The sequence below is a fragment of the Nothobranchius furzeri genome, chromosome 6 (genome assembly GCF_043380555.1).
Source record: "Nothobranchius furzeri strain GRZ-AD chromosome 6, NfurGRZ-RIMD1, whole genome shotgun sequence".
NCBI classification, from domain to species: domain Eukaryota; kingdom Metazoa; phylum Chordata; class Actinopteri; order Cyprinodontiformes; family Nothobranchiidae; genus Nothobranchius; species Nothobranchius furzeri.
The window spans coordinates 73302313-73326028 of NC_091746.1; the positions used below are offsets into that span (position 1 = coordinate 73302313).

Below are 23716 nucleotides of genomic sequence, written 5' to 3' on the forward strand. Positions count from 1 at the left end.
CCTTGCACGCACGCAGCCGAGGCTTTGGAAAACGGGATGTCCTCCTCCACCCATCCAGGGAAGAACTCGAGTCCACACCACCTTGTTCCGGTGCCAAGCCTGTGGAAGGTGGTACTTCTCAAATCTTCAGCGTCTCTGCCAAAAACATTTCGTTGGCTTAGAAAATCCAGAGGGTGGGCAATAACCGACCTTAAAGATCAAGTTCACTCGTGTTTCAACACATCTGCAGTGGTCTCTAGTGTAAACGAATGCCTTGTGAGTCAATCACTGTGGGGAAAACAAGCTCTGGCGCTCCTGTTTCAGGAAGTAGAAGTGAGCCTGAGCAGAGGTGAGCAGCAGGATTATTTCCTGGTACTTGGACATTTCTCCTCTGATTGGATAGCGGCAACGCAACTAGACAGGTGTAGGAGACTATTTTCAAGTTCAGCCTGCATGAAACACTCGGAGTGACTGATCCTATTTCAAAGACATCGAGTAAAAACGGTTTCTCAGTGAATTTACTCTGTAAAGTCATCCTTCACCTGTGTTCTTCTACATGGTTGAGCTTGTAAAACGACTGCAGGCCGTGGCGTTTTAAACCCAAAACCCGGTTATTTGTGACGACGGCGAATTTGCTAAACTCATGCTTGTCTGGAGATTGTTGAAAGAATACATTGTGTGGCGTACACCGCCACTTCCATTCGGGAGACAGGAAATGTCGTTTTGTGGGACACCCGGCTACGTCGGTACAGGGCCACAGTCTAAAGCCCCCTTCAGACAGGCCATGAAAAACGGAAATGTTCGGGACTCTGTCCGTAAGACCTTTGTGTCTGAACACAAACATCCGGATAACCTTAAACCAGACGAAGCCCCTAGTAACAGGTCCGGACTTGTCATGGACAGGGTGGCTGCTTCAGACTGGTGAGGTCGAGTTCCGGACAGTGAGGAGGAGGAGGAGACTGGGGGACGCTGTGCGCACCTAGATAGCTTGCTCCTGTAGCATGCGGCGAACCACGGCAGCTCGCCTCCTACGGTACCGTCTCCTAGACGCGCAACGGAGCGCTTCACACCGCTTCCGTGATTCCTTTATTAACCATTGAGCTTCATCATCCAGGTCTCTTATGCTTATGCTTAACATAAGTCCGATCAGTGAGAGGAATTCTATCTCTTCGTCGGCCATGTTTGACCGAACAGCTTTGTTTAGGTAAATGACGCATGTACGCCCGCCGCACTATCCAGGTACAGCCTTCCCACCCCCTCAGACACCTGGAACGTTTCCCTGCTGTGTGAAGGCAGCCGAAAGGACAAGTTCAGGTACAAAAGTGGTGTGTCTGAAAACACAGTTCTGGTTAAAAACCGGACTGAATTGTCCACACATATTCCAGAATGTCAATCTGAAAAGGGCTTACGTCTCTTAACTTGTTCCACTTAGATTCACAGTTCTCCAGCTCTTTCTAAAGGAATCTCACATCGCTTCTGGTTTCAGACTCCTGAAAACTAAACAGAAGGATCTGAAACAGATTCCTAATGGGTTTAAGACGCCTGTATCGTCTCTCGGAGAGGAAATCTGTCTCGTAAACTTGACGTAATCTGGTCTCTTTCATGACAAACGCTTTGATCCGAGAGTGTAGCAAAGACACGTCTGCAGGGATTTTATCCTTCAGAAAACAAATCGCGACAATGTTCATTGATGTCCGAAACCCTCCCAAAGCTGTCTCGTAATTTTTACTCTCACAAAAACACAACCAGGAAGCACCTGGCCTGCCAGACTCGTCCTCTGTTTAAGTCTGCACAGGAGTCTGGTAACTCACAGGCAGAGCGGCACATGAGGGGCGGGACTAGGCAGCTCAAAAGTAACCGATCAGAAAAACAGGGTAACTGCAGGTTTAAGGGAGCCAAATTTAAAACTATTTAGGACCTTTTTTAAGGCCACTTTGACCAAATTTAAGCTCTAATTTCCAGCTATTGCCTGGAACCGGTGCTAACTAGGGTTGTCACGGTGTGAAAATGTAACCTCACGGTTATTGTGACCAAAATTACCACGGTTTTCGGTATTATCGCGGTATTTTTTTTAAACGCGCTACATTTTCACACAATTAAATAAACCCTGTATGTCAGGAAATATTGTCCTCAGTTTGCGTCTAAATTTTGCCTAAAATGTGTTATTTTGTAATTATGTTGTTTATTTGTTTACATTTTTTCCCCTTTAGTCTTTAAAATACCAATATTTGCCCATAACTTCTTATTTTTTGTCTGTTTGATGTCATCATTTTAAAAATATTAGATCAGATGATACTCAGTACTCAAGTAGCCTTCTAATCAGATACTTTTTTACCCTTACTTGAGTAATAAACCCTATATCAGGAAAATATTGTCCTCGGTTTGTGTCCTTCCAGTGAGCTTTGCAGATGTGGGAAAATGTCATCAGGCAGTAATCATTGTTAAATTCATAATTATTCTCGGAGAGAGACCAACTCTTATCTGCCCCTGGGAGCCCCGTAATGCATAGCGTCATTTCAACATGAGGGTGTCCGCGACACGGTTTATATGCAGGTAGCGGCGCTGCGGCTGCTTTATATAGCGACTCGTTGCATTCTCCCTCAACCCAAATCCTCGGATCACGCATTTTAGCTAAAATGCTAACGTTAGCTTGCCTTGCGTTGACTGTAGAGTTGTGGGTGATGGTCACGCAGATGTGTCATGAGATTTGAAGCGTTGCTGCCTTTCACAGACACTTTTTCTGCTCGTGCTGCAAACAGGATAGCCGTCTTCTATCAACTGTCCCTCGGCATTCTTCAAATATCCAAAAGATGCCCGTACTTCCCACTTTGTCTTCTTTGAGGGATAATAAATGTCCTGAGCGCTGCCGTCTCCTCCTTTGGCCGTTATTTCAGCTTTAGCTTCAAGAAAGTTTTGGTTGTAAACAACAAAGTGCGCATGTGCCGCCGGCAACTTCAGCAGATGATACGGTGGCTGGTAAGGGTCACTGCGCCTACACCGCAGCCACGGTAATCCACAGAGTTAATATATGTTTTAAAAAACAAGACGGTTATTATTATTGTCAACTTTTTTACCGGGGTTTACCGCTACACTGGTTACCGTGACAACCTTAGTGCTAACCACGTCGCAAACGTGGGATTAGCCATCCAGTTATCATTAAACTTGCACTTCCCCATGGCGCAAGCTCCCACTAGTTTAACCAGCTAATGTGCTCATCTAAAAATAGCCCCCTTTCACAACCAGCTGAGTGTGTACGGTTCCACTTACGCCAACATCGTACACATAAAATGCTGAACACTAAGTAGAAATTCACAAAAATTTTATAGAAATAAAAGAATCTTGTTTATTGGGTCTTTGGTAATTTAAGACCTTTGGAAACTGTATTTAAGGATTATTTGTAATTTTTAAGGATTTTTAGGGCCTTAAATTTGGAAAAGCTAATTTAAGACTTTAAGGACCCGCGGATACCCTGGAAAAAAGACGGAAATGCTGACTGTACCGCGCAACGCTGTAGTTTTCTAGCTGTAGTAAAAAAAAAAGAGCTTGGCGACGGCGCAAACATCTTATTTATTTTTTTTAGAAGAAATGCTTTTAGCGGTTCTACTTGTTTTAAAGACATTGAAGTAATTTAGACCAGAGGAAAGAGCCGCAGAGAACTCCGCTTCAGTCGCCATGTTGGACAAACTCAGTGTTGTGGTGTGTGACGTACGATACTCAGCGCTGATTGGCTCGGTTAGAATTCTCAGGGGGCGGGGTTATTTGAATAGGAGAGTTCCCAGACCCTTTCTCTGTGCAGATTTAAACAGAGGAGGAGTCTGGCGGGCCAGGCTAGCACTGAGAGGCATTTGAGACGCTTTCCAGACGCAACAACTGGACTGAAGGTTTTTTAAACATCTTCTAAATTACGGCGACACAACAACAAAACCGCAACCGTTCATGGAAACTAAGAACCTTCGCAACGTATCCAGGAAATGACAGAAACTCTGTTTCCAGCAGATGCAGCACAGAAAAACAAGCCCACTAATTTCAAATACAAGTTTGATGCTTTCTGAGCTAAAATCCTTCTTCCTGTCAGTCAAACTAACGTGGAAAACACTCTGCCAGCTACCACTAGAGGCGAATCTTCTTTTCCCGTTCCTAAGCTGACGCTAAAAGCATGGTCGTTCACAGTGTTGGGAACGTTACTTTAAAAAAGTAATTAGTTATAGTTACTGATTACTTTGTCAAAAAAAGTAACTCAGTTACTAACTGAGTTACAAGATCATAAAAGTAACTAATTACCAACAAAAGTAACTACTTAGTTACTTTTTTCATTAAAGAATGCAAGAATTACTACAATAGTAAAATATAAATGACTAATGACTGAACATAATAAAATGTATGCCCAAATGTTTTATATAAACCTGAATAATTTAAACAAATACGCACTTAACAGGAGGAACTACTAATAGGAACATTACACTAATCTAGACTATTAAAAGGTCACTGTCTGATATTTAACAAGACCCCAATCAGCTCAAATTTAAAATTGCAAATAGAAACACCTGTAAAGGTTCCCGAGCCTTTAAATGGTCTCTCAGTCTAGTTAAATTACAGAAATAAATGTAATTTTGCACAGTATTCTAATTTTTCCAGCTTCACATAATTGTGTGTTTTTAGCAGCATTTCTGTTGCTGGTAATCTAGTAACGGTTAAATAAATAACTAAATATCCTTTAAAATGACACTAGAAGAGGCACAGATCTGATGGAGGACTTACGTTTACTAACTTGGGTCAGACCCAACCACAGAAGAGCTGAAGCTGGGTGGTAAACACACACAGGTAGTTCTAATAACACCTGAGCTCCATGACGTCTGAGACTGATGCATCAGCGCTACAGCGGGACTAAAGACATGATCAGAAACAGGTTACAGCTGGATGATCTAGGAAGGCAGAAGATCAGGACGTCTGAGCGGTGAACAGGTGAGCGGACCTTCGGGACGTCCCGCTGTCACGCTAAGGGCACGGCTGCAGATCCGCAGATTTGCTGCTGAAGCAACAAATCTGCGGGGGGTCTGCAGCCGTAGATATTCATCACGTCTTCCTCGTTCTTCACGGGCCGTGACGCACTTGGATGAAAACATCTACCTCTTTAGCTCCTGATCAGCTGATGATGACAGCTTCAACACACCGCGCTGCTTCACGCACGCATTTTCTTATCAGTAACAGAAACGACGTTTTGATAAAAGAAGACGGTAATTAATTAGTTTGCTCGTTACAGAAAGAAATATTTTTTATTAACGCGGTTATTTTAAACGGAGTTATTCCCGTTGTGTCTACAGAATGCAGAGACTGAGACAGTGAGGGTCTCCGCCCACCCGGCCAATCAGCATCGTGTTTGTAAGTGCGTTACCGACACCTCTCTCTCCCTGGCTGCAGCTGAAGTGTGGCGGTCAGAAAGCCTCACGCTGCTGCTCAACGTTCGACAAGCACATAGTAACGCACAACCTTCCGTCCCCAGTAACGGTAACGGTGTTGCAACGGCGGGAAAAGTAATTAATTAGATTATTCCGTTACCTATAAAAGAACGCCGTTAGAAACGCCGTTATACTTAAACGGCGTTACTCCCAACACTGGTCGTTCACCATCAACCCAGCAGACGCAACTTTTAGGCTAACCCAGAGGATTTGGGTCATTTGGACATTTGTCCTGTTTTTATTGTAATTTAGTGTCTATGTTGTTTTCCCATGGCTTTGGGTTAGGGTTAACCCATGTGACCTGATAACTGTGCTGTCACTAGCTGTTTTTGTCTGGTTCTGGAGTTAGAAGCTCAGAGTGTAGTGGCTGCGACTCATTCTCACAACAGAACGTCTCTAAAGTTTTTGAAACGTAAATAAAAACATCATAAATATATTTGTTTGTGTAAATGTCTTGTTTTGTTTTGTCTTTGATGATTTCTTCTGTTCCTGTGCATTCCCCCAGACGTCGGGTTCGTATAATCTGGGTTGTGCTTCCGTTAAAACCGGACACTGATCCTAGAACAGCATCGGGTCCACGCTGGAGGATTTAAAAACACCCCCCTCACGATATTTCAGGGTTTCCAAGACCAGCAGGAGTCATCTTACTGCCCGTTCCAGCGCTGCTGTGCAGCACACAGATCAAATTCTGTGACCCTTTAACCTCCCTCTATCTCCATCTCCCTCCCTCCTCCATCCTCCCCCATCCCCTGAGGTCACCAGTCCATCACTCCCCCCCTTTCTGCGACTGCGGTACTGCTGTGGTAACACAACACTGACCGGTGCCCGTTCCTATGGCAACCGCTCCCCTGAGAAATTCCCAGCATCCTCAGCAACCACGACTCCTGAACACACACAGATGCAGCATTTTAGAAGGCCGTTTCTAGTAAAAGACGGTGGCGATTCACCTTTCTTCCCATCAGCAGGTCTAACTATAGCCAGATGAGGGACACGGGGGAGTATTTACAGACCGGGAGACCGAGGCAGACGGTGGAGGCAGAAACAGACGGATAAATAACATGCTGTGTCTGTCGCGCTGACGCCCGATTCCTCCAGTACACAAACAGCAGACATCAGAGGACGAGGAAACAGGAGGGCATTGCTGGAGAGACCATAAAGAGGTGGGTGGGTCATGACCCTGAAATATCCAATCAGGTGTGCACAAATCACACATATTTAAAGGTTTCCTTTTAAAAACAAATAAAGCTACTAAACCAGTACCTCCCCATAATGGTCAGCCAGCTCTTTTTAAATTGTGTATATGTTTATTAAATTAAATATATTAGTGAGTTACTACCCGCTAGCCACCAAAGCTGCAGCTACTAACCAACTAACCAACCATAGGTAACTTCTTTGGTTCTAAAAAAAACATTTTAAATTAGTTGACTTACATTTAAACTTGAAATTTGTCCCAGAAGTAGCTGCCGGCTTTTGATCCGCCGTCCTTTTGAAAATACTGCGGTGTATTCTGGGTAATTTTTGGCCAAGGCTAGGCTACAAGACACCTCCCGTGCAGTGCTGCCAACTGTTTTTGACTGAAAGTAGCTGAAGTTCTTCCCAAAAGTCGCTAGATGTTGCCAGATGACGTCACATGCTAATTTACATATTGATGACATCATCACGCCACACTGGCGTTCATGTTGTTGAAATGTTTTGGTCCTATATATATATATATATATATATATATATATATATATATATATATATATATTATACACATATATATACATACATATATATGGCTGAAAGTCTGCATTTAAGTCGGACAGATTTCCCTACATGTGTAGCTCACGGGTGACGATGCCCGAAGATATCGCGTTAGAGTTCATACTTGTTTAATTATTTATTTTAATTCCGGTGCCGGTTAGCAACCAAAACACATCCTCACGTGCTTCTGGATATCATATAATGCTTATGGAGACATGACTGTAATAATAAGTAAAGGTTATCAGCTGTAGCTTTAGTGTGCTCATAGAAAACGTGACAAAACAACACAAATCACATTCCTCTTTATGGCCTATATCGTTGTCATCATCAACATAACATGATTTACAGAATACATGTGACCAACTAACATTTCATGTTCTACCACCGGATGTTTGGATCAAAATATGAACCAATCAGATCTTAGATCAGGTGAGAGCCAGGCGTTTCCCGTCATCCTCTAGGTTTTGCAGCCGGTGGAGAGCAACTGCAGCGCCTTGCTCCAAAATCTGCGGCCGCCTTGATCTCACGAGGTTATCGTTGCCTACGTATGCATGACGTCAGAGCAAGTCGGCGTCAAGTCGGACACAAATCTAACTGGCATGCGCTGCGTACCGATCACCGGTGGTCTAATCTGCGCAGAACTGGCTCATCTCGAACACGGCCTTTGTCTTCGGCAAATCGGCCCGGCCGAAAACGGTTTATGATTGGTCAGTCCTCGTGCACATGTGCAGATTATCGTTCTCTTTCCTTACTCCCCGAAGAACGGTTCAGAGTGCAAATGGTTTCTTTGTTGCTAATCTGTAGGGATTATCTACAAGAAAGTTCTACAGAACGTAGCAACGGGTCCTGAGAAATGGCGCTAGGTTTGTCGCTAGGCGCTGTTTGGAAATAAAGTCGTTAGGAACAGCGACAAAGTCGCAGAGTTGGCAACACTGCTCCCGTGCATCCTCGCTCAGCTAGCTAAACGGCTAACAAACGGAGAACACACGCCTCGGTAGAACATGAACATTGGAACACGTCTTGGCGGCTCCCGATGACGTATCTCCTAGGCAACCGGGGCGGGGCCAAGACATCAAGGCGAGGTTCCTTGGCACTGAGAAACACCCCTGGACTTAAATGAGCGTTGAGTACTTACGGGAGCTGACCGTGTCCACGTACTGAGGCAGGTACGGAGCCCACATGTCGATCGTATCTTTGCGTCCCGACTGTCCGATCCTTCGTAACTCGGCCAGAAGAAGAGCCTGGGCTGCTTCCCGTACCTGACAGCCAAAAGATAAAACACTAGATTTATTTCAGACCTACAGAAGGTGTTCTTTAACTTCTATCAGGCGTGTTTACTGTCTCAGACATTCTGGATCAGATTCTGCTGGATTAAAAACATCCAGTCACAATGGGAGCCCTAGATTAAAGAAATATGTCCGCCATTTTGAAGTGTATTTCTATGACCGCGTTACCCACCTTATTTTTGTTTTTTATGGAGAAAAGATGATGTTAGCTAGCCTGGCAAGCCAGACTAAATAAATGTATTATTTATTCTTTGCAAAGCAAGAATTTGGTCTAGTTCACTAGGCTAGATGTTAGCAGCATCCGGTGAGATACCGGAACTAGCGCATACCCGTTGCTTTACATCATGGGTAGGGAACCCTGGTCCTGGAGAGCCTCTATCCTGCACATTTTAGAGGTTGCCCTGCCTTAAAACACCTGATTTTAATCAGCAGGTGATTAAAAGGCTTCTGCAGAGCCTGATGAGCTGTTGAACAGGTGATTCAACTTTGTTGAATCAGGGCGACCTCTAAAACGTGCTGGATAGTGGCTCTCCAGGACCAGGGTTCCCTACCCCTGCTTTACATGGTGGGTTTTGTTGCTAGTAGCAGTTAATTCTTCTTTTGTTGGCTACAAGAGCGATGTTTAGAACATGCTGTTAGCATCGGTGCAGCTTTCACCGCCTCCCCAGAGATGAGGAACCCAGAAAGACGTGGCTGAAAAGTGTTACCTTGACAGGGTTTCCCCCAGAAAATGAGTTAAGCCTGGCGGATTCGGCCATCGGGGGGGGCGCAGCGCTCCTCCGTGGCAGCGGGGGGGGGGGGGGGGGGGGGGGGGTCGCAGCGCTCCTCCGTGGCAGCGGGGGGGGGGAGGGGGGGGGGGGGTCGCAGCGCTCCTCCGTGGCAACGGGGGGTGGGGGTGTTGTACACGTTCCGCTGCTGTTTCTCACCAGTATCAGCTGATGGAGGGCTCTAGTTTCGTTGCGCTGTTCATGTCAGCGGACACAGTAGGGTTGGGGAGGGGGGCGGGGCGGGGCATGGCGCTTAGCATGGCGCATGGCCAAGCAAAGCCTGGGGGAATCCCTGCTTGAAAACTACTTTACTTGTGCGTTTATTTCATTTTGTTGTGAAAAACCTCAGAGAGGAACACTTGCATCCTACTTAGTTTCTGGATAGGACAAACCTCCGGCGGGGAGAAGGCGGGTCGTGAAGTCTCACAAGAATAACAGGGATGATTTCAAGTGTAGTTTTCTGAGTTTTACTATAACGTGCGTTTAGACTGCTGTTGCTAACCTAAAAGTGCCATCCTGCAGTTGGATGTAGAAACTGAAACCCAGGCTAGGTGATGAGGGATGTAAGGCTCTGACTCGGCTCTACGTCTGCTTTTAAGGAAATAAGTGTTTCAACAAAACCCAGCCAGCCCGGTTACTCTGTAAGTAACGCTAAACCTCGGAGCTTTTAAGATCGTTTGTTGCCTCTCTGTAGCTAAGTAGCTAAAACGTTCCTGTTAGCTTTAGCCAGATTCTAAGACCATCCTCCCATCCCTCTGGCTCAGTCGGCAGGAGTGTAACAGTGACCCGTTTGAGCTGGGACAGCTGACGTTTAAGTCTCTAAAAGTCCGTAAAAAGAGGAATTGCGCTAAGAGACCGCATCGTCTAATGTAAACAAACGCGGACAGGAAGCTTCTGACATCTTTCATGCAAATAACGTGGATAGATTCTAATGATGAAGAATAAAGCTCGTGTCTATCAGGATAAATGGACCAATAGCTTCCCCACTGATTCTGCAAAAGTGCTAAAAATGTCTTAAGGCGTCCACCTGGTTGGGTGTTAGACTAGCCGTTAGCTCATTGGTCCTGTAGGATGTAAGCTTTTCCCCACATGGCCCATGATATTTAGATTTTTTTGCTTCATAAATAACCATGAGTGCATGAAAACACAGAAAAAACCAGTTCTGACTTGTCTGGGAGCAACCCGTACCTCCAGACATCGGTCCTGCCACCTCCTCGCCAACATCTCCAGCAGAGGAGGTCGGTACTTGTCCAGGCCCAGGAGATCCGGCAGCATGACGCAGTGCATGGCTGCCAGCTGGCTCCAGCCTGCGCACACACACACACACACACACACACACACACACACACACACACACACACACACACACACACACACACACAAATCAGCTGAAACAACATGAAACATCACTGTTGTTAGATTAAAACAGTTTTAGGTCCGGTGTTTTCATTGCTTTACAGTGACTGAGTACAGGATGGGTAGTTAACACTGATCTCTGCTGCCTTGGTTAGAGAGACGTCGTTACTGCTGCTAACCAGAGTCTGAGCAGGTCTGATGGAGGTAAACAGGAACACATCCATATTTACCTGTGTGTGTGTGTGTGTGTGTGTGTGTGTGTGTGTGTGTGTGTGTGTGTGTGTGTGTGTGTGTGTGTGTGTGTGTCTGTGTGTGTGTGTGTGTGTGTGTGTGTGTGTGTGTGTGTGGATGTCTGTGTGCACGTATGTGTGTGCATCTGTGTCTGTGTGCACGTATGTGTGTGCATGTGTGTGTGCATCTGTGTGTGTGTGTGTGTGTGTGTGTGTGTGTGCACGTATGTGTGTGCATCTGTGTGTGTGTGTGTGTGTGTGTGTGTGTGTGTGTGTGTGTGTGTGTGTGTGTGTGTGTGTGTGTGTGTGTGTGTGTGCGTGCGTGTGTTTTTTACACATGGAGACAAGACAGTGTTTTCACCATGATACAGATAATCAGAAAACCTCGCAGGTTTTCAGGAGCGACACAGATGCAACAAGAAAAATTCGATTTGTACGAAGGAAAAAACACACGTTGGTTCGACTTTAAGGGGTTTCCACATCCGGCTGCATCCGTTTGATGTTTCATCTTAAAACATTTTAAAGTCATGTCAGAAGCTCCACATAAACAGAGCGCCTTGTTCACATATATCAGACAAATATATGGTTTCCAGTGGAGATGCATGTGGGATGGACACCAAACAGCTTCAGAGCAGGAAAGAAATTTCATAAAAAATTTCTTTGTCTGGTTCCTCGTGTGAACTTACCTCCAACGGGGAGACTAACGGAGAGAAAACTGAACACGTTAGAAGATTCCTAAAAAGAGGTCGACTGATTTCTGTTGCTTGAGATTTTTGAGACTTTTTGTAACTAAAAACAGAAAAAATTGTAATGGAATGAAATGTCTGTTTTCCACCAAAAGTAATTCTCCCCCTCTCCTCTGACACAGGACTAGTCTGCATGAGATATGGCCTCAAGGTCTCATGCATTTGCTTCTAACCTGCTTCTTTCCAGCTCAACAGAAGAATGAAGAAAGGACTCTCTCCTTTTAATAAATCAAAGAACTCTATTTTAATAAAGCTAATCAAAAAAAGTGTTAGTCAATAATAAGATGTGACCAATCTGTGAAATCAAAATATTAATTACTTTATTATAATCCTATAGAATATAATAAGTAATATGACTTTAAATGTTTCCACTAGGACTGATCTCACGTAGCGTTAAGAGATGACACATTGCTTTACTGATTTGCCAGATCTGACGGAGGCGTGGTTTTGGTGGTGTTTGATAAATCTGTCATCTTTTCATTCGACGATAAACCAAAACATCCGAAGTATAAAACTATGCCCTCGCCATCTTTAACGCCAGATCAAAGCGTTCTAGAGAAGTTGTCGGAGTGGCCAATCCGTAACTTTCCTCTTCAGCCGAAAGAACCAACGACAAGCTGGATAAAATCTGTTGCTGTTCCACCTGCTGCAACGGTTCCTTTCAGAATAAAAGCTGAATCATCACGACCCAGGTTTGGGTCTTGTTAGATGCAGATAAACTGTCGTGACCCGGAAGTATCTCAAGACTGGTGGTCGGCTGCCGCGGCGCTTCTACAGGCTCCGGCTCCACAAGGTCAAGCTGGACCTTTACACCTCCTGATCTAGACGGGGACTTCCGCTAAGGGTATGTAGGCCGACAAATGGCGTTGAATGTGTTTATGAATCTCCTAACCAAAGCTTTACGCGAAAACTTCACCTTCATTTCCCATCAGAACTAATCGCTTCTTCGGATTTGCTGGTTCTGAGCAACATTCCACATCACACCATTCTCCGTCTCATTCACCTTAGTTACACCATACATTTAGTGTTAAAGTTAGTCTAGTTTTAATTTGTTTAGTAATAAATCTTTAAACTTTTAAACTCGACTCTCTCTCTTCTGTTGTCTCTGAGTGAATACGAAGCTGTTATCTAATCCCTGCAATAAAAAGATCCAATCTTCTGGTTAAAATAACCCAACAGATCCATAAGGTGGATTTCATATTTCCTATGGAATCCTACGCCTTATGGCTTTTTAAATAACATGTAATTTAAATCATTACATAATTGTCCTCGTTTTACAGAGTCAAAGAGAAAAAGAATACATGTAAAAATTCTCAGAAAAGTATAAAATTCATATTAACAATAGAAACAGGGCGGGGCATTCAATTATAAATATATAATAAATAAAAACCTTGAGAATAAAAACAAGTCTAAGATGAACAGACAAATATTCTGGAGCAAGAAGCTGATTTCCCCTTTAGGCAGGAAGAAACAGAAAAACGAGTCCAAACTTTAAGGTCATTAAATAGTTTCTGTTTGTGGTTACATAAAATCTCAAACATTTGAAAAACTGATTTTTTTCTTCACCATAATGTGTTTAAAACTCATAATCTGCTAAATCAGCCAACCTCAACTTAAACGTGTTTCACTGTCTTGCAGAAACCTCATTAAATGATTCAGTTTTCTAAAGTTACACCAAAATGGAAACAACTGAACATTTTCTTTTAATTTTTAGTAAATTTAAGAAAACAAATTGAAATAAAACAGAGAATTTATTCTAAAATCTAAACAGGAAGCTTTGATCTGCAACAGTTTTAGTTTTACAGCCATTTCCTGATTATTGCTAAATAACGTTGTGATATTTGTTTCATATCTTTATTCATAAAGCACCTTTAACAGCAACGTCATGTCCATGAAGGTGATGTCCAGACCAAGCAAATAAACACCAAGTAATAAATAAAAAGAGTCCTTCTTCCATACCATGATGTGTGCTACCCCAACGTTACTAATGCCCCATCCACCAACCTTTGGTCGGTCACTGGAAAAGTCATAAATACCTCCTACCTAACTTCCCCAACAGCCTGTGCTCAGAGAGTTGATGGGCTGATCCACAGGTGCCACCGCTGCTTTAAAGAGGCTTCACTCATTTTTAATACACCTGCAGTGGTCTCTAATTCCATCTTTTGGTTCTTTTTAAAACACAGAAAGGTTTTATTTACCTGCAACGTTTCGTTTGCGGCTGCAAACTTCGAAGTTTGCAGCCGCAAACGAAACGTTGCAGGTAAATAAAACCTTTCTGTGTTTTAAAAAGAATCAAAAGATGGAATTAGAATTTCAACACGGCAAGAACACACCAAAGATGCAGTGGTCTCTAGTCGGAATTAATGTCCTGTAAGTCGTACTCTGGGGGGGAAAAGCTCTGGTGTGCCTGTTTCAGGAACTAGAAGTGATCCACATCAGAGCTGAGGCTCAGAAGACAGGATCTGGAGTCTTAGGCCCTGTCCACACGTAGCCGGGGATCTGCCAAAACGTGGATATTTTTCTACGTTTTGGCCTGTCATCCACACGAAAACGGAGTTTTTTCACACGAAAACGGATCTTTTTAAAAACTCCAGCCAAAGTGAAGATCTGCGTTTTCTCCGTTTTGGGTGTCTGCGTGTGGACAGACAAAACCGGAGTTTTATGGTCCGCAATGTCACTTTCCGCGACACAAAACTGCTGACATCACGTGTGTGACCTGTGTTTACACTAGCCGACAGCATGGATGCCCTCAGAGCTGCGCTCGCTTTATCAATCGTCCAAGCGCTTTTTGCTTGTTTGTGTTTGCAAGCGGAATTACTGCTCCTTGCGGAAGACCACAGACGAAGGACGAGGTTAAGAACGGGGGAAGTACTGCCGCCTACAGGTCTGGCATGTCCTTAACGACGTATTTATCCGGGTACATGTGGACAGAGTTTGTTTTTAAAACACGGTGGTGTGGATGCAAGTTTTTGGAGGGGCAGATATTCGTTTTTAAAAAACTCGGCTACGTGTGGACTAGGCCTGATTTCCACAACAACGCGACTCTACCACTTACTCTGTTCTGCAATGTAGATGTTTTATCTCCACCAATAACACAAGCCTGGATGAATTCTGCTGTGTGGTGGAGTTGCTAATGCTAACAGTTAGCTTGTACTAGCTGAGACGATCTCTGAGGTTTCCTGGATGCTAAACCAACAACAGCCTTTCCAGTTGTGAGTCAAGATGGGCGAGTCCATGAATGTTAGTGCCAGTGTGACGTAGATCTGTCGGGCTTTTCTAATCCTAGAGTTTCACCGTCTGTTTTCTATCAGAAGCTAAAGCCTGAGTCATGCTTCTGCGTCTGCGTCAGTGCAGAGACTCGCTACGCCATTATCCGTCCTTGCGAGCCTGCTGGAGAGCCCTCGCAAGGACGGATGGAGTCGAGCTCTCTTTTCGAAACATCCGTCCGTCGAGACGGAGAACGCAAGTTTTTGATTGGTCAGGACGCCACTGTTGTCTACAGCACCGCCATTGCACCCTCAAAAACATAAAGAGAGCCGAGGATAACAAGCGGCAGACACGGAGAAGCTTGAAGAATAACTCGCGAAAAAACTCTAAAAACATGAACGTTTAATTCCCCGTGACTGGAGGAGTGAAAAGATACGCAGCAAGCGTTTTATTTGAAGACGGAAATGACAGGAAACGTGGGTTTAGAGGTGGGGAGCGCATGAAGAGGTGGAGGAGAATGAGAGACAAATTTGTTTGTGTTAAAAAGTCTCTTATGTACAAAAAACTCAATATAAACACACTATCTTGGACCGATACATGACAGGATACCACAGAACAGCGCTACGCCCTCTGCTGTCCTGCCGGGGAATTGCTTTGCAACACTCCCCAGGAGACGGAGGAGTATGAGAGCAAAATGTCTCCGTCCGTGCGTGTCTGTCCCTGTTGGAGCTGACGGAGAAGCATGAATCAGGCTTAATGCAGGAGATCGGTGTAGGAGACTATTTTCATGTTCAGCCTGCATGTTGAATCAGAATCACCTTTATTGTCTTTATTTTTCCAACAATGAGATTTGAACAGCGACTCCTTGATTGGTGCGTTAGGTAAGAAAGAAAATACAGTAATATATACAATCTAAAATAAAGAACGCACAGCATCACTACCTGATGATGTTTGCAGCCGCAAACGAAACGTTGCAGGTAATTAAACCTTTTCTGTGTTTTAAAACGAACTGAAGGATGGAATTTGAAACTAAACACAGCAAGAACACACCAAAGAAGTAATAATAAACGCTAAAGTCTGCGATGCTGAGCAGCGCAATCAAGCAGAAATGAACAACATAAGTAAAAAATGTTTTCTCAGCATCAGGACTAGAACCTTCATCAGAAACCTGCCATTTCCAGTCCTGTACATGTCTGCTGCCCCCTGGTGGAGGATCTACAGTTGGTGAGGGCCAATTTTATTTCTTTATTACTGTTGCATATAAAAATAAAAACTGAGTATTATAGCCACATTAGATCAGGCTTCAAAGGGTTACAACCGCATCAGCGCACTTTGGTTTTAGCTGTTTTCAGACTAGCCGTTAGCCATCTACAACTGAAAGGATGGCAACATAAAAGCGCACTTTCAAATGAGGTTTAAACTCATTTTAAACAAAGATGAGTTAATAAGTCAACACTAAGAATCGGAATAAGAGAAAACGTCACAGAACAACACGATACACCAGTGGCCCCCAGCGGTATCCATGCTATACACTGGGGGTCTGGGGAAAAAACTAGTGGGACCTGAAGACACATGATATGATACAACATTTTTGACAATCGATAAATTACTAATTACATTTTTCCTATAGCACAAAGGAAATCTCTGCTAACGAACATTAATTATGTCCACTAAAGATTTGCTGCCGGTACTTAAACTTCTTCTTCTACTGATGTAGTTAGCTCCCACTACAGTTTTTAACCTTTGCTTAATCTGAATCTGCTGGAAATTATACAGAACAAATAAACAAGTTGATCATGCTGAACTAACGTTTTAGATATTTTAACAAACTCAAAGATTTACAGCAAAACTGACACAATAAGACATTTTTTATGTTATTGAGCTTTGAGGCACCTTTATGCTTCACTTTTATCAAAAGACAACCTTGGTTTCTGCAGGGCAGTTGTTAAATAAATGCATTCATTAAATGCTGTCGATGTTTATTTTTGTAGGAAATAAGATTTTTACAGGTAAGGAATGAGTTTCTGTGTGCATGCTTGCTGTTCCCATCGTTAATAACAAGTCTGACCATCTCTGCTTTAATACATCATCGGTTATAAAAGGCACTTTGTTGCCCTCGATAGAAAAAACAGAGGAACGTTTGCACTGTGAGGATGGGGCAGCAAGCTTAAATGCTAAAAAGCCAACATCCTGGTAAAAAACAGCAAAAGCACGAGCAGAAAGAGCTCAAGTGGAGGTCAAAGAGGTCATATGGGGTGAAACCTCAAAAAACCAGATCGGTGACCATTCGGCCTTCAGATGGTTTGATTAAAGGGACATTGTGTCTCTGTTGGACTGCTGGTGAAAACGAAGAGAAGTTTAGAGTTTGGGTTGATTTAGTTTTGGCTTTGGACCCCCCCCCCCCCCCCCCCCCCAGTAACAAACATGATTGAAATAGCAAGCATACAAACAGCACGGGGAAGCTGAGACATCAGGACACGTGGACAGTAAAACATAAAAGACACGATGGGACTCCATAAAAACTGTAAACGAGTACAGAAGAACAAAAAGAGCAACGTTTAAGGATTGTTGTTAGGGTTAGTTCACTCCCAAACGTTTCAGTTCAATCGCTACATTACTCTGTAGAGTCAACATGTTTGCAGACGACACCAAACGTAGAAGCGTGTCGTAATCTGTAGATTTTTCATTTTAGTTTTTAGGTTTTAAACCCTATAAAACATATTTCTACATCCCCTAAAGAGGATATAACACTCCTGCAATTAAATATTTTACTCTGTTCAAATTAAACCGGGTTTCATTTATCGAGATAAAATTTTACTATTAAGTAAAAAAAATGTATAAAGTTATTTTTGAACAAAAAGTCCCAGTAAGTCTGACATTCTTGTAATCATTTTAAAAAGTAGGTTTTAATGTGTGGAAATTATCTTGATTATGAAACAACAAAAAAAGACACATTTTTGTCTCTAAAAACTTTTTCTTGGGTGTTTTTCATTCTTTGGTCTAAACTTCTTATCTGTAACAGGCTGCTGGTAGCAGAGAGCCCAAAAATGCAGTTGAAAATGTTTATTTTCTGATAATGGCTGACCCAACGCTGCCTCACCCCTTGAGTTTGTGGACCATTTGTGGTTTAAATAATATAAAAACACCTTTCTGCAAATCTTCAAATCAGAATCCGAGTGAAAAAGTATAAAAATCCACCAAAAATGTTAATAAGTCTTGAAAAATACTAGAAAGTCTGGCAGTTTGGCTTGAGAATATAAAAAAATCTTCTGGACATTAAGCAGAACCAGCTCTGCTGCGTGTTCTGAAACATTCTGATGGGAATAACTGACCCAATTTCTTCAGCTGATGAGATTGAAAGTGAACTAAAATCAGGTTTGACAGACAGACACAGAGACAGCCTATCAGTCAAAAACAAGGGCAAAGGCAGCAAAAACCTGGACCTGAGGTGAAACACAAACACTGGCTGCTGGGGAAAAACAAGACTGATGCAAGGAAGAGAAACGAGGTGACCAGATACATGAGGGAGAGAAATGGAAACGGGACGAGGCTGGAAACTCAAATTTAAAAGCACACAGAGAGAAGTAACAAGGAACTGAAGGACTAAAGGAAGGAAGACAAACAACGAGAGGAGATCTAGGAAGCAACTTAAGAAAATCAAATAACAAAGAGAGCTGTTCCCAAAGTGGTGCCCGTCAGATCAGTGTGTACCTTCGTTGACTGAGAGGATGTAATGAGAAGCAGGGCCGGGGCTATGGGAGCCAGGGGCCCCTGGAGGAAGGCCCCCAGGAGCCCCCAGAGCCCCAGCAGTGGCAGCAGTGCTGGTGTTGGCAGCTACAGCAGCTTGTAAAGGAAGAGGAGAAAAATAGTTGAGAAGAAAAGGAACAAGTTAGAACGTTATAAATATAAAACCGTACCAACGAGCAGAGGGGGAAAAAGTTAGGGAAGGAAAAAAGACTTTAAAACACATCACTAGTCAGGTGGTTTGTTTCCTACTCAGTAACATGAAGAGAAACAGAAAAGCCTTTGGTTAGTTTTCTGTAGAACACCAGTTTAGATGATAGCTCTGTGGAAACACCATCTCACTTTATCAGGGATGCACAGATACCGATACAGGTATCGGTATCGGTGCATCCCTCCCTCCTCTAGAGTTAAATATCTAACACTAAATCAGAGTTAAAGTGAGACGGATGGGATGATAATTCTGACCTGGACTGATCTGGATTAGATTTCACATCAGCCCTGATGGTCATTTATGACATTTCATGTTAAATGCATAAACCTTCACCTCTGGCTTATTTTGTCTTTGGTTCATAGCCTTTAAACCTCTAGTATTATTATTGGTGTTCATATGAATATTATGAGAAAAACATCCATTTATACAGGTCTGTCAGTATTTATGGATGTCAGAGATGTGTGCATCTGCAAAAGGCTTCTTCCATGGGTGAGGCTGTCTGTTTAATCTGGGCCTATTATGTTGTAAACCTAAATGACACTAATGATGCATCATTTAGCAATGGGGAGACCCTCCCACACACACACACACACACACTTTTTTATGTCTCTGCTTGTGGTGTGATTCTCTTGACCCAGACATGTAGTCTGGTACCTGTTGGTCTAAAAATTCAGGTGGATGATGGCGTCTGGCCTATTTCATCTGATGTGCAGGAGGCACGTTTAACGGAATGAAATAGAATGTCAGTTTATGCAACATAAGCAGAGATTATAGCAGCAAAACACAAATATTTATATTTTAGATGAAAGAATCAGGGCACATGTGAAGTTTTAATTTAGTTGTTTTACACTTTTACATCAGTAGGTGCCCAACCTGACCCACTTATAGTGTTTAGCGTGAATTGGGCGGTGGCTTGGGATGGTTTCAAAAATTCCCGGCCTGAATTAATGTCCCAGTCTGCCCCTGACCCCCCGCAGTACGCGAGTACTCAGATCCAAGTACCGGTATCATATCGATTTGGAAAAAAGGGGTATCGTTGCATCCCTACACTTTATGGTACAGCTAGCGATGAGTACAGAATTCTGTACTTTTTAAGGTACCGACCGAACTCCATAGTACCGACTGAGCACCGATTCACGTCATTTCAAACGGTGCCTCGTTTCGGTACCCGTCCTTCATAACGAGAACTTGCCTAGACAGCTGCGCAAGCGCAAGAGCGTTATGTCGTCGGTCGCTGCGAGCCAGTTGTAAACAGAGCAGCATGGTAGAGAGAACGCACGCTAAAGCTTGGGTCCACTTCACTAAATGTGATGGGTAACTGGGTGATGATGAAACCAGCGACAACGATCTAAGTGAGACATCCTCATCTTAATCTGCTCCGGTAGGTAAATAAAATGTTTAAGATAACGTTAGCTTGGTTTGTTAGCTTCCGTTTCGCTAATGGTGCGTTCGCTTTCTCCTCGGAACTCTGAAATTCCGACTAGAAGAACTTGAACGCGCTCCAAAATTTGGCTTCACTTTACTAAACGCGACGGGTGATTGGGTGAAGATGAAACCAGCGACAACGATCTAAGTGTGAGGCATCATCGTTTTAATCTGCTCCAGCAGCTAAATAAACTGTTTAAGATAAAGTTAGCTTGGTATGTTAGCTTCCATTGCCACCATTGTTATCAGCTAATGGTGCGTTCGCTTTCTCCTCGGAAATTCTAACTTCCCAGTAGGAAAAATCAAAAGAAAAAGGACGGCAAAAGGAATGAAGATACACAGTAAATTTAGTTCACAGTAAAGATGTTTGCTTCAGTTTAATTATCAGCTTATAAAACTACAAGGACGATGTTAAAATACAAACAGTTGTATGTTATTTATCGTGATATTTATCAAATATTGTTATATTTTGAGAAAAATAAATATTTAATTATAAAAGAGAATTAACATAATAAACACTCAAAAGTATCAAAAATTGGTACCGTTAAGTACCGGTATCGATTCCTAGGTACCAGGAATTAGTACCGAATCGATTCAAATGTCAAAGGTACCCATCCCTAGGTACAGCCTTCTTCCAAAACAGATTTCACTAATGTTCTCCTCAAACACCCGATCATGACTTATGATTAATGCTTTCTACAGATTTTTGCATTTTATTCAATTAGAAAAATAAAACCATCATGCCAGCACGATCATTATTACTAAGGGTGTAGGCATATCTGAATTAGGGATGGACAATGTATCGGCATCAATATCGGTATTGTTGTTGAACAGGGACGACGGAGTTTACACGCTGGACCACGCATGGGACTGCATCGTCGGAGAGGGGAAAGCAGGCAGTAGAGGGTGACAACGTCCTCTGCTGCCCACAGATAAACAGAGAAGGAAGTGACGCGCCACCATCAGCGTCAGCCTGAAGAAGCCGGCAGCCGTCGGCGAAACTGTAGCGTCAATAACAGGTAACAAAACCGTTTCTGTGTTTTAAAAAAGAACGACAACATGGAATATCGGTATCGGTACGATAAATAAAACCGGGCCAATATTAACAACCGATATTTTTTCCATCTTGGCTCCATTTGTTTGCCTGTTTCAGAGGGTGAGGGGGGTGATGTGTAATTGTTTAGTCATGTGAACAGTGAATGAAATCATCTCAGAACTGTAAATGTGTGTGTTGTCTGTACATAATAACATAAATTCAGCTTTAACAATTTTCATTCTATACAAAATCTGCTGATTTTAGAAGCATTAATATCGGATATCGGTATCGGCAAATACCATCGGTGGGGTTGGGCATCGAGCATCGATTGGAACCAGCACCAACTGTTAGTTTTTCCCGGAATCGTTCAAAGTTTTCTATTTCGATTCCTAGAATGCCGACCGGAAGAGGAATCCGCGGCCGATCTCCGTGAAAAATAAACGTGATCTGCAAATTGTGATCAACGGCTTTTCAGAGCTAATCACACCAGCTGTCTGTGTGCAGCACGAGCCCCCCACCCCACCCCCCTCCCCCCACCTGGATATATTCTCCAAAACATGTTTTTGTCTGAATGAAGGTGATGTTATTGTTTATAGAATTAAAATTCATGTTGAAGTTAAGATTATTTCACCAAGTAGGACCTGTGGTTAGCTAGCTCATGTAAAGCATGTCATGTCTTGAAAGAATCGGAATCGAAACGAGGAATCGGAATTCAATTTCTAATTCAATTCAATTTTAAAATACTTTATTAATCCCAGAGGGAAATTCAATTGTTTCAGTACACACAATTCCAAGATCAGACATACATACATAGACACATGACAAGAATTGGTGACTGTGGTCATTTGCAACGCGAGTCGTGCTACCGTTTTAGATCAGGAGGGTTTATATGAGGATAGACTCAGGGAGAGGGAAAAAGGGCACTTCAGAATTACCCCCGACAGAGAGGGCAGCTTTGCTATGCAAAAAAACACCTCAGACAGAAATGCACACAGACTTCAGACGATACATAACATAAGTGTCCACTAGGTGGGAAGGTAGGGTTGGGACTCTCTCCATTTCGGTGCGTGCAGCCGCATGGAGCAGCGCTCATCACCTCTGTTTGGACAGGGGAGGGAGATAATGGGTTAGAGAGCACATTGACTCCTAGATACGGTTCCACGGCCTTCATCAGTCACAGTCCCGCCCAGGCTGGGATAGGGAGAAAGGGTTTCCATAGCGACAGCAGCATTCCTAATTTCTTCTGAGGGGGAGTTTTCACTTCAGCCTCACAGACTCAATTCAATTCAATTCAATTCAAAAATACTTCATTAATCCCAGAGGGGAACTGATTGCTGTAGTAGCTCAGAATAATAAAAATAATCAAGTCATCAAAGAGTTGTTGTATATTACAATGGCTGTAGGCAGGAAGGATCTCCAGTAGCGGTCAATGTTGCAGCCAAACTGAAGAAGCCTCTGACTGAAGACACTCTTCCGTTGTCGGACAGTCTTGTGAAGAGAACGCTCCGGGTTGTCCATCATTTTCTTGATTCTCTGGAGAATCCTTCTTTGCATTATCTCCTCCAGTGGTTCCGAAACTGCTGAAAGTCTGGCTGAGTCCTTGAAAGGGCTTGGAGTTCCTCCATCTTGTTGGCCAGTGATCTCACATGGCCCATTATGATCGATGGAAGAGATGGTTTGAATTTCCTCTTTCTCCGTCTCCGTTTTGCTCCTGCTCTGCACCCACGCTTCTTGCGTTTTAGCTCATTTGGGATTTGTGGCTTCAGTTGAGGTATTATTTCAGCCTTTCCAATGTTAATCAGCTGCTCCCGATTGTAAACCAGCTTGTTGCCGTGGTTATGCATCATAACAAATGCTCAAAAAGTGAAAAAAGCTAAAAAATAGCAGTAAAAATCCTCCAAGCTTCACAGCACCAGAAACAGAAAAGTGTCCAAAAAATACAGTTTTTCTTGAGAAACTAGAAGAAAAAATGCCCAAGAAAAGGCAAAACTTACATATAGTCAACAGAACTGCTCCAACATGCAGCCGCCCAGAGCAGCGCAGCTCCTGTATGGGCACCAGATTCAGTTAAGAATTGTTTTGGGGACAGACAGAGATAATTTCCTCTGCCTTAGTGTTCTGTTGGTCTCCAACCCCATCCAGGTCCAATAATGGCGTAATTAATCTATCCCGATCCGTGCTGATCCGTCAGCTCTCTCCTTGATGGAATCCACCTTCTGTGCCAGAGCCTGAATCTCAGCCAAAGTTCCAAGCTTACGACTCATCTCAACAATTATATGAGTTTTGTGCGTTCACAGCACGATGCATTCCATCCCTGAGCTCCAGGATTGAGCCAATATTCCTCGAAAGCTAGTTAATTTTCCGGTGTGCCAGGTAACCGCTCAGGCCAAACAGCAGGAATCCCGACACCAAAACGACGAATATCCAAACATCTTCAGAATCCTCTACAGACAGTTGAGAGAGGCAGGTCGGGTTCCACGGTTTCAATCGTTCAAAATCAAATGTTGCCCAACCCTAAATATCAGTT

At 43.3% G+C, this 23716-nt stretch overlaps 1 protein-coding gene across 1 annotated transcript in view; it reads right to left on the minus strand.

The window, feature by feature from the left end:
• Nucleotides 1-23716, minus strand: part of LOC107375088 (WD repeat-containing protein 7) — a 162593-nt gene that overhangs the window by 83538 nt on the left and 55339 nt on the right. Inside the window, 3 exon segments of the mRNA XM_070552547.1 lie at nt 8317-8440; nt 10423-10541; nt 18485-18616. Of these exon segments, the coding sequence (XP_070408648.1) occupies nt 8317-8440; nt 10423-10541; nt 18485-18616 (375 nt within the window).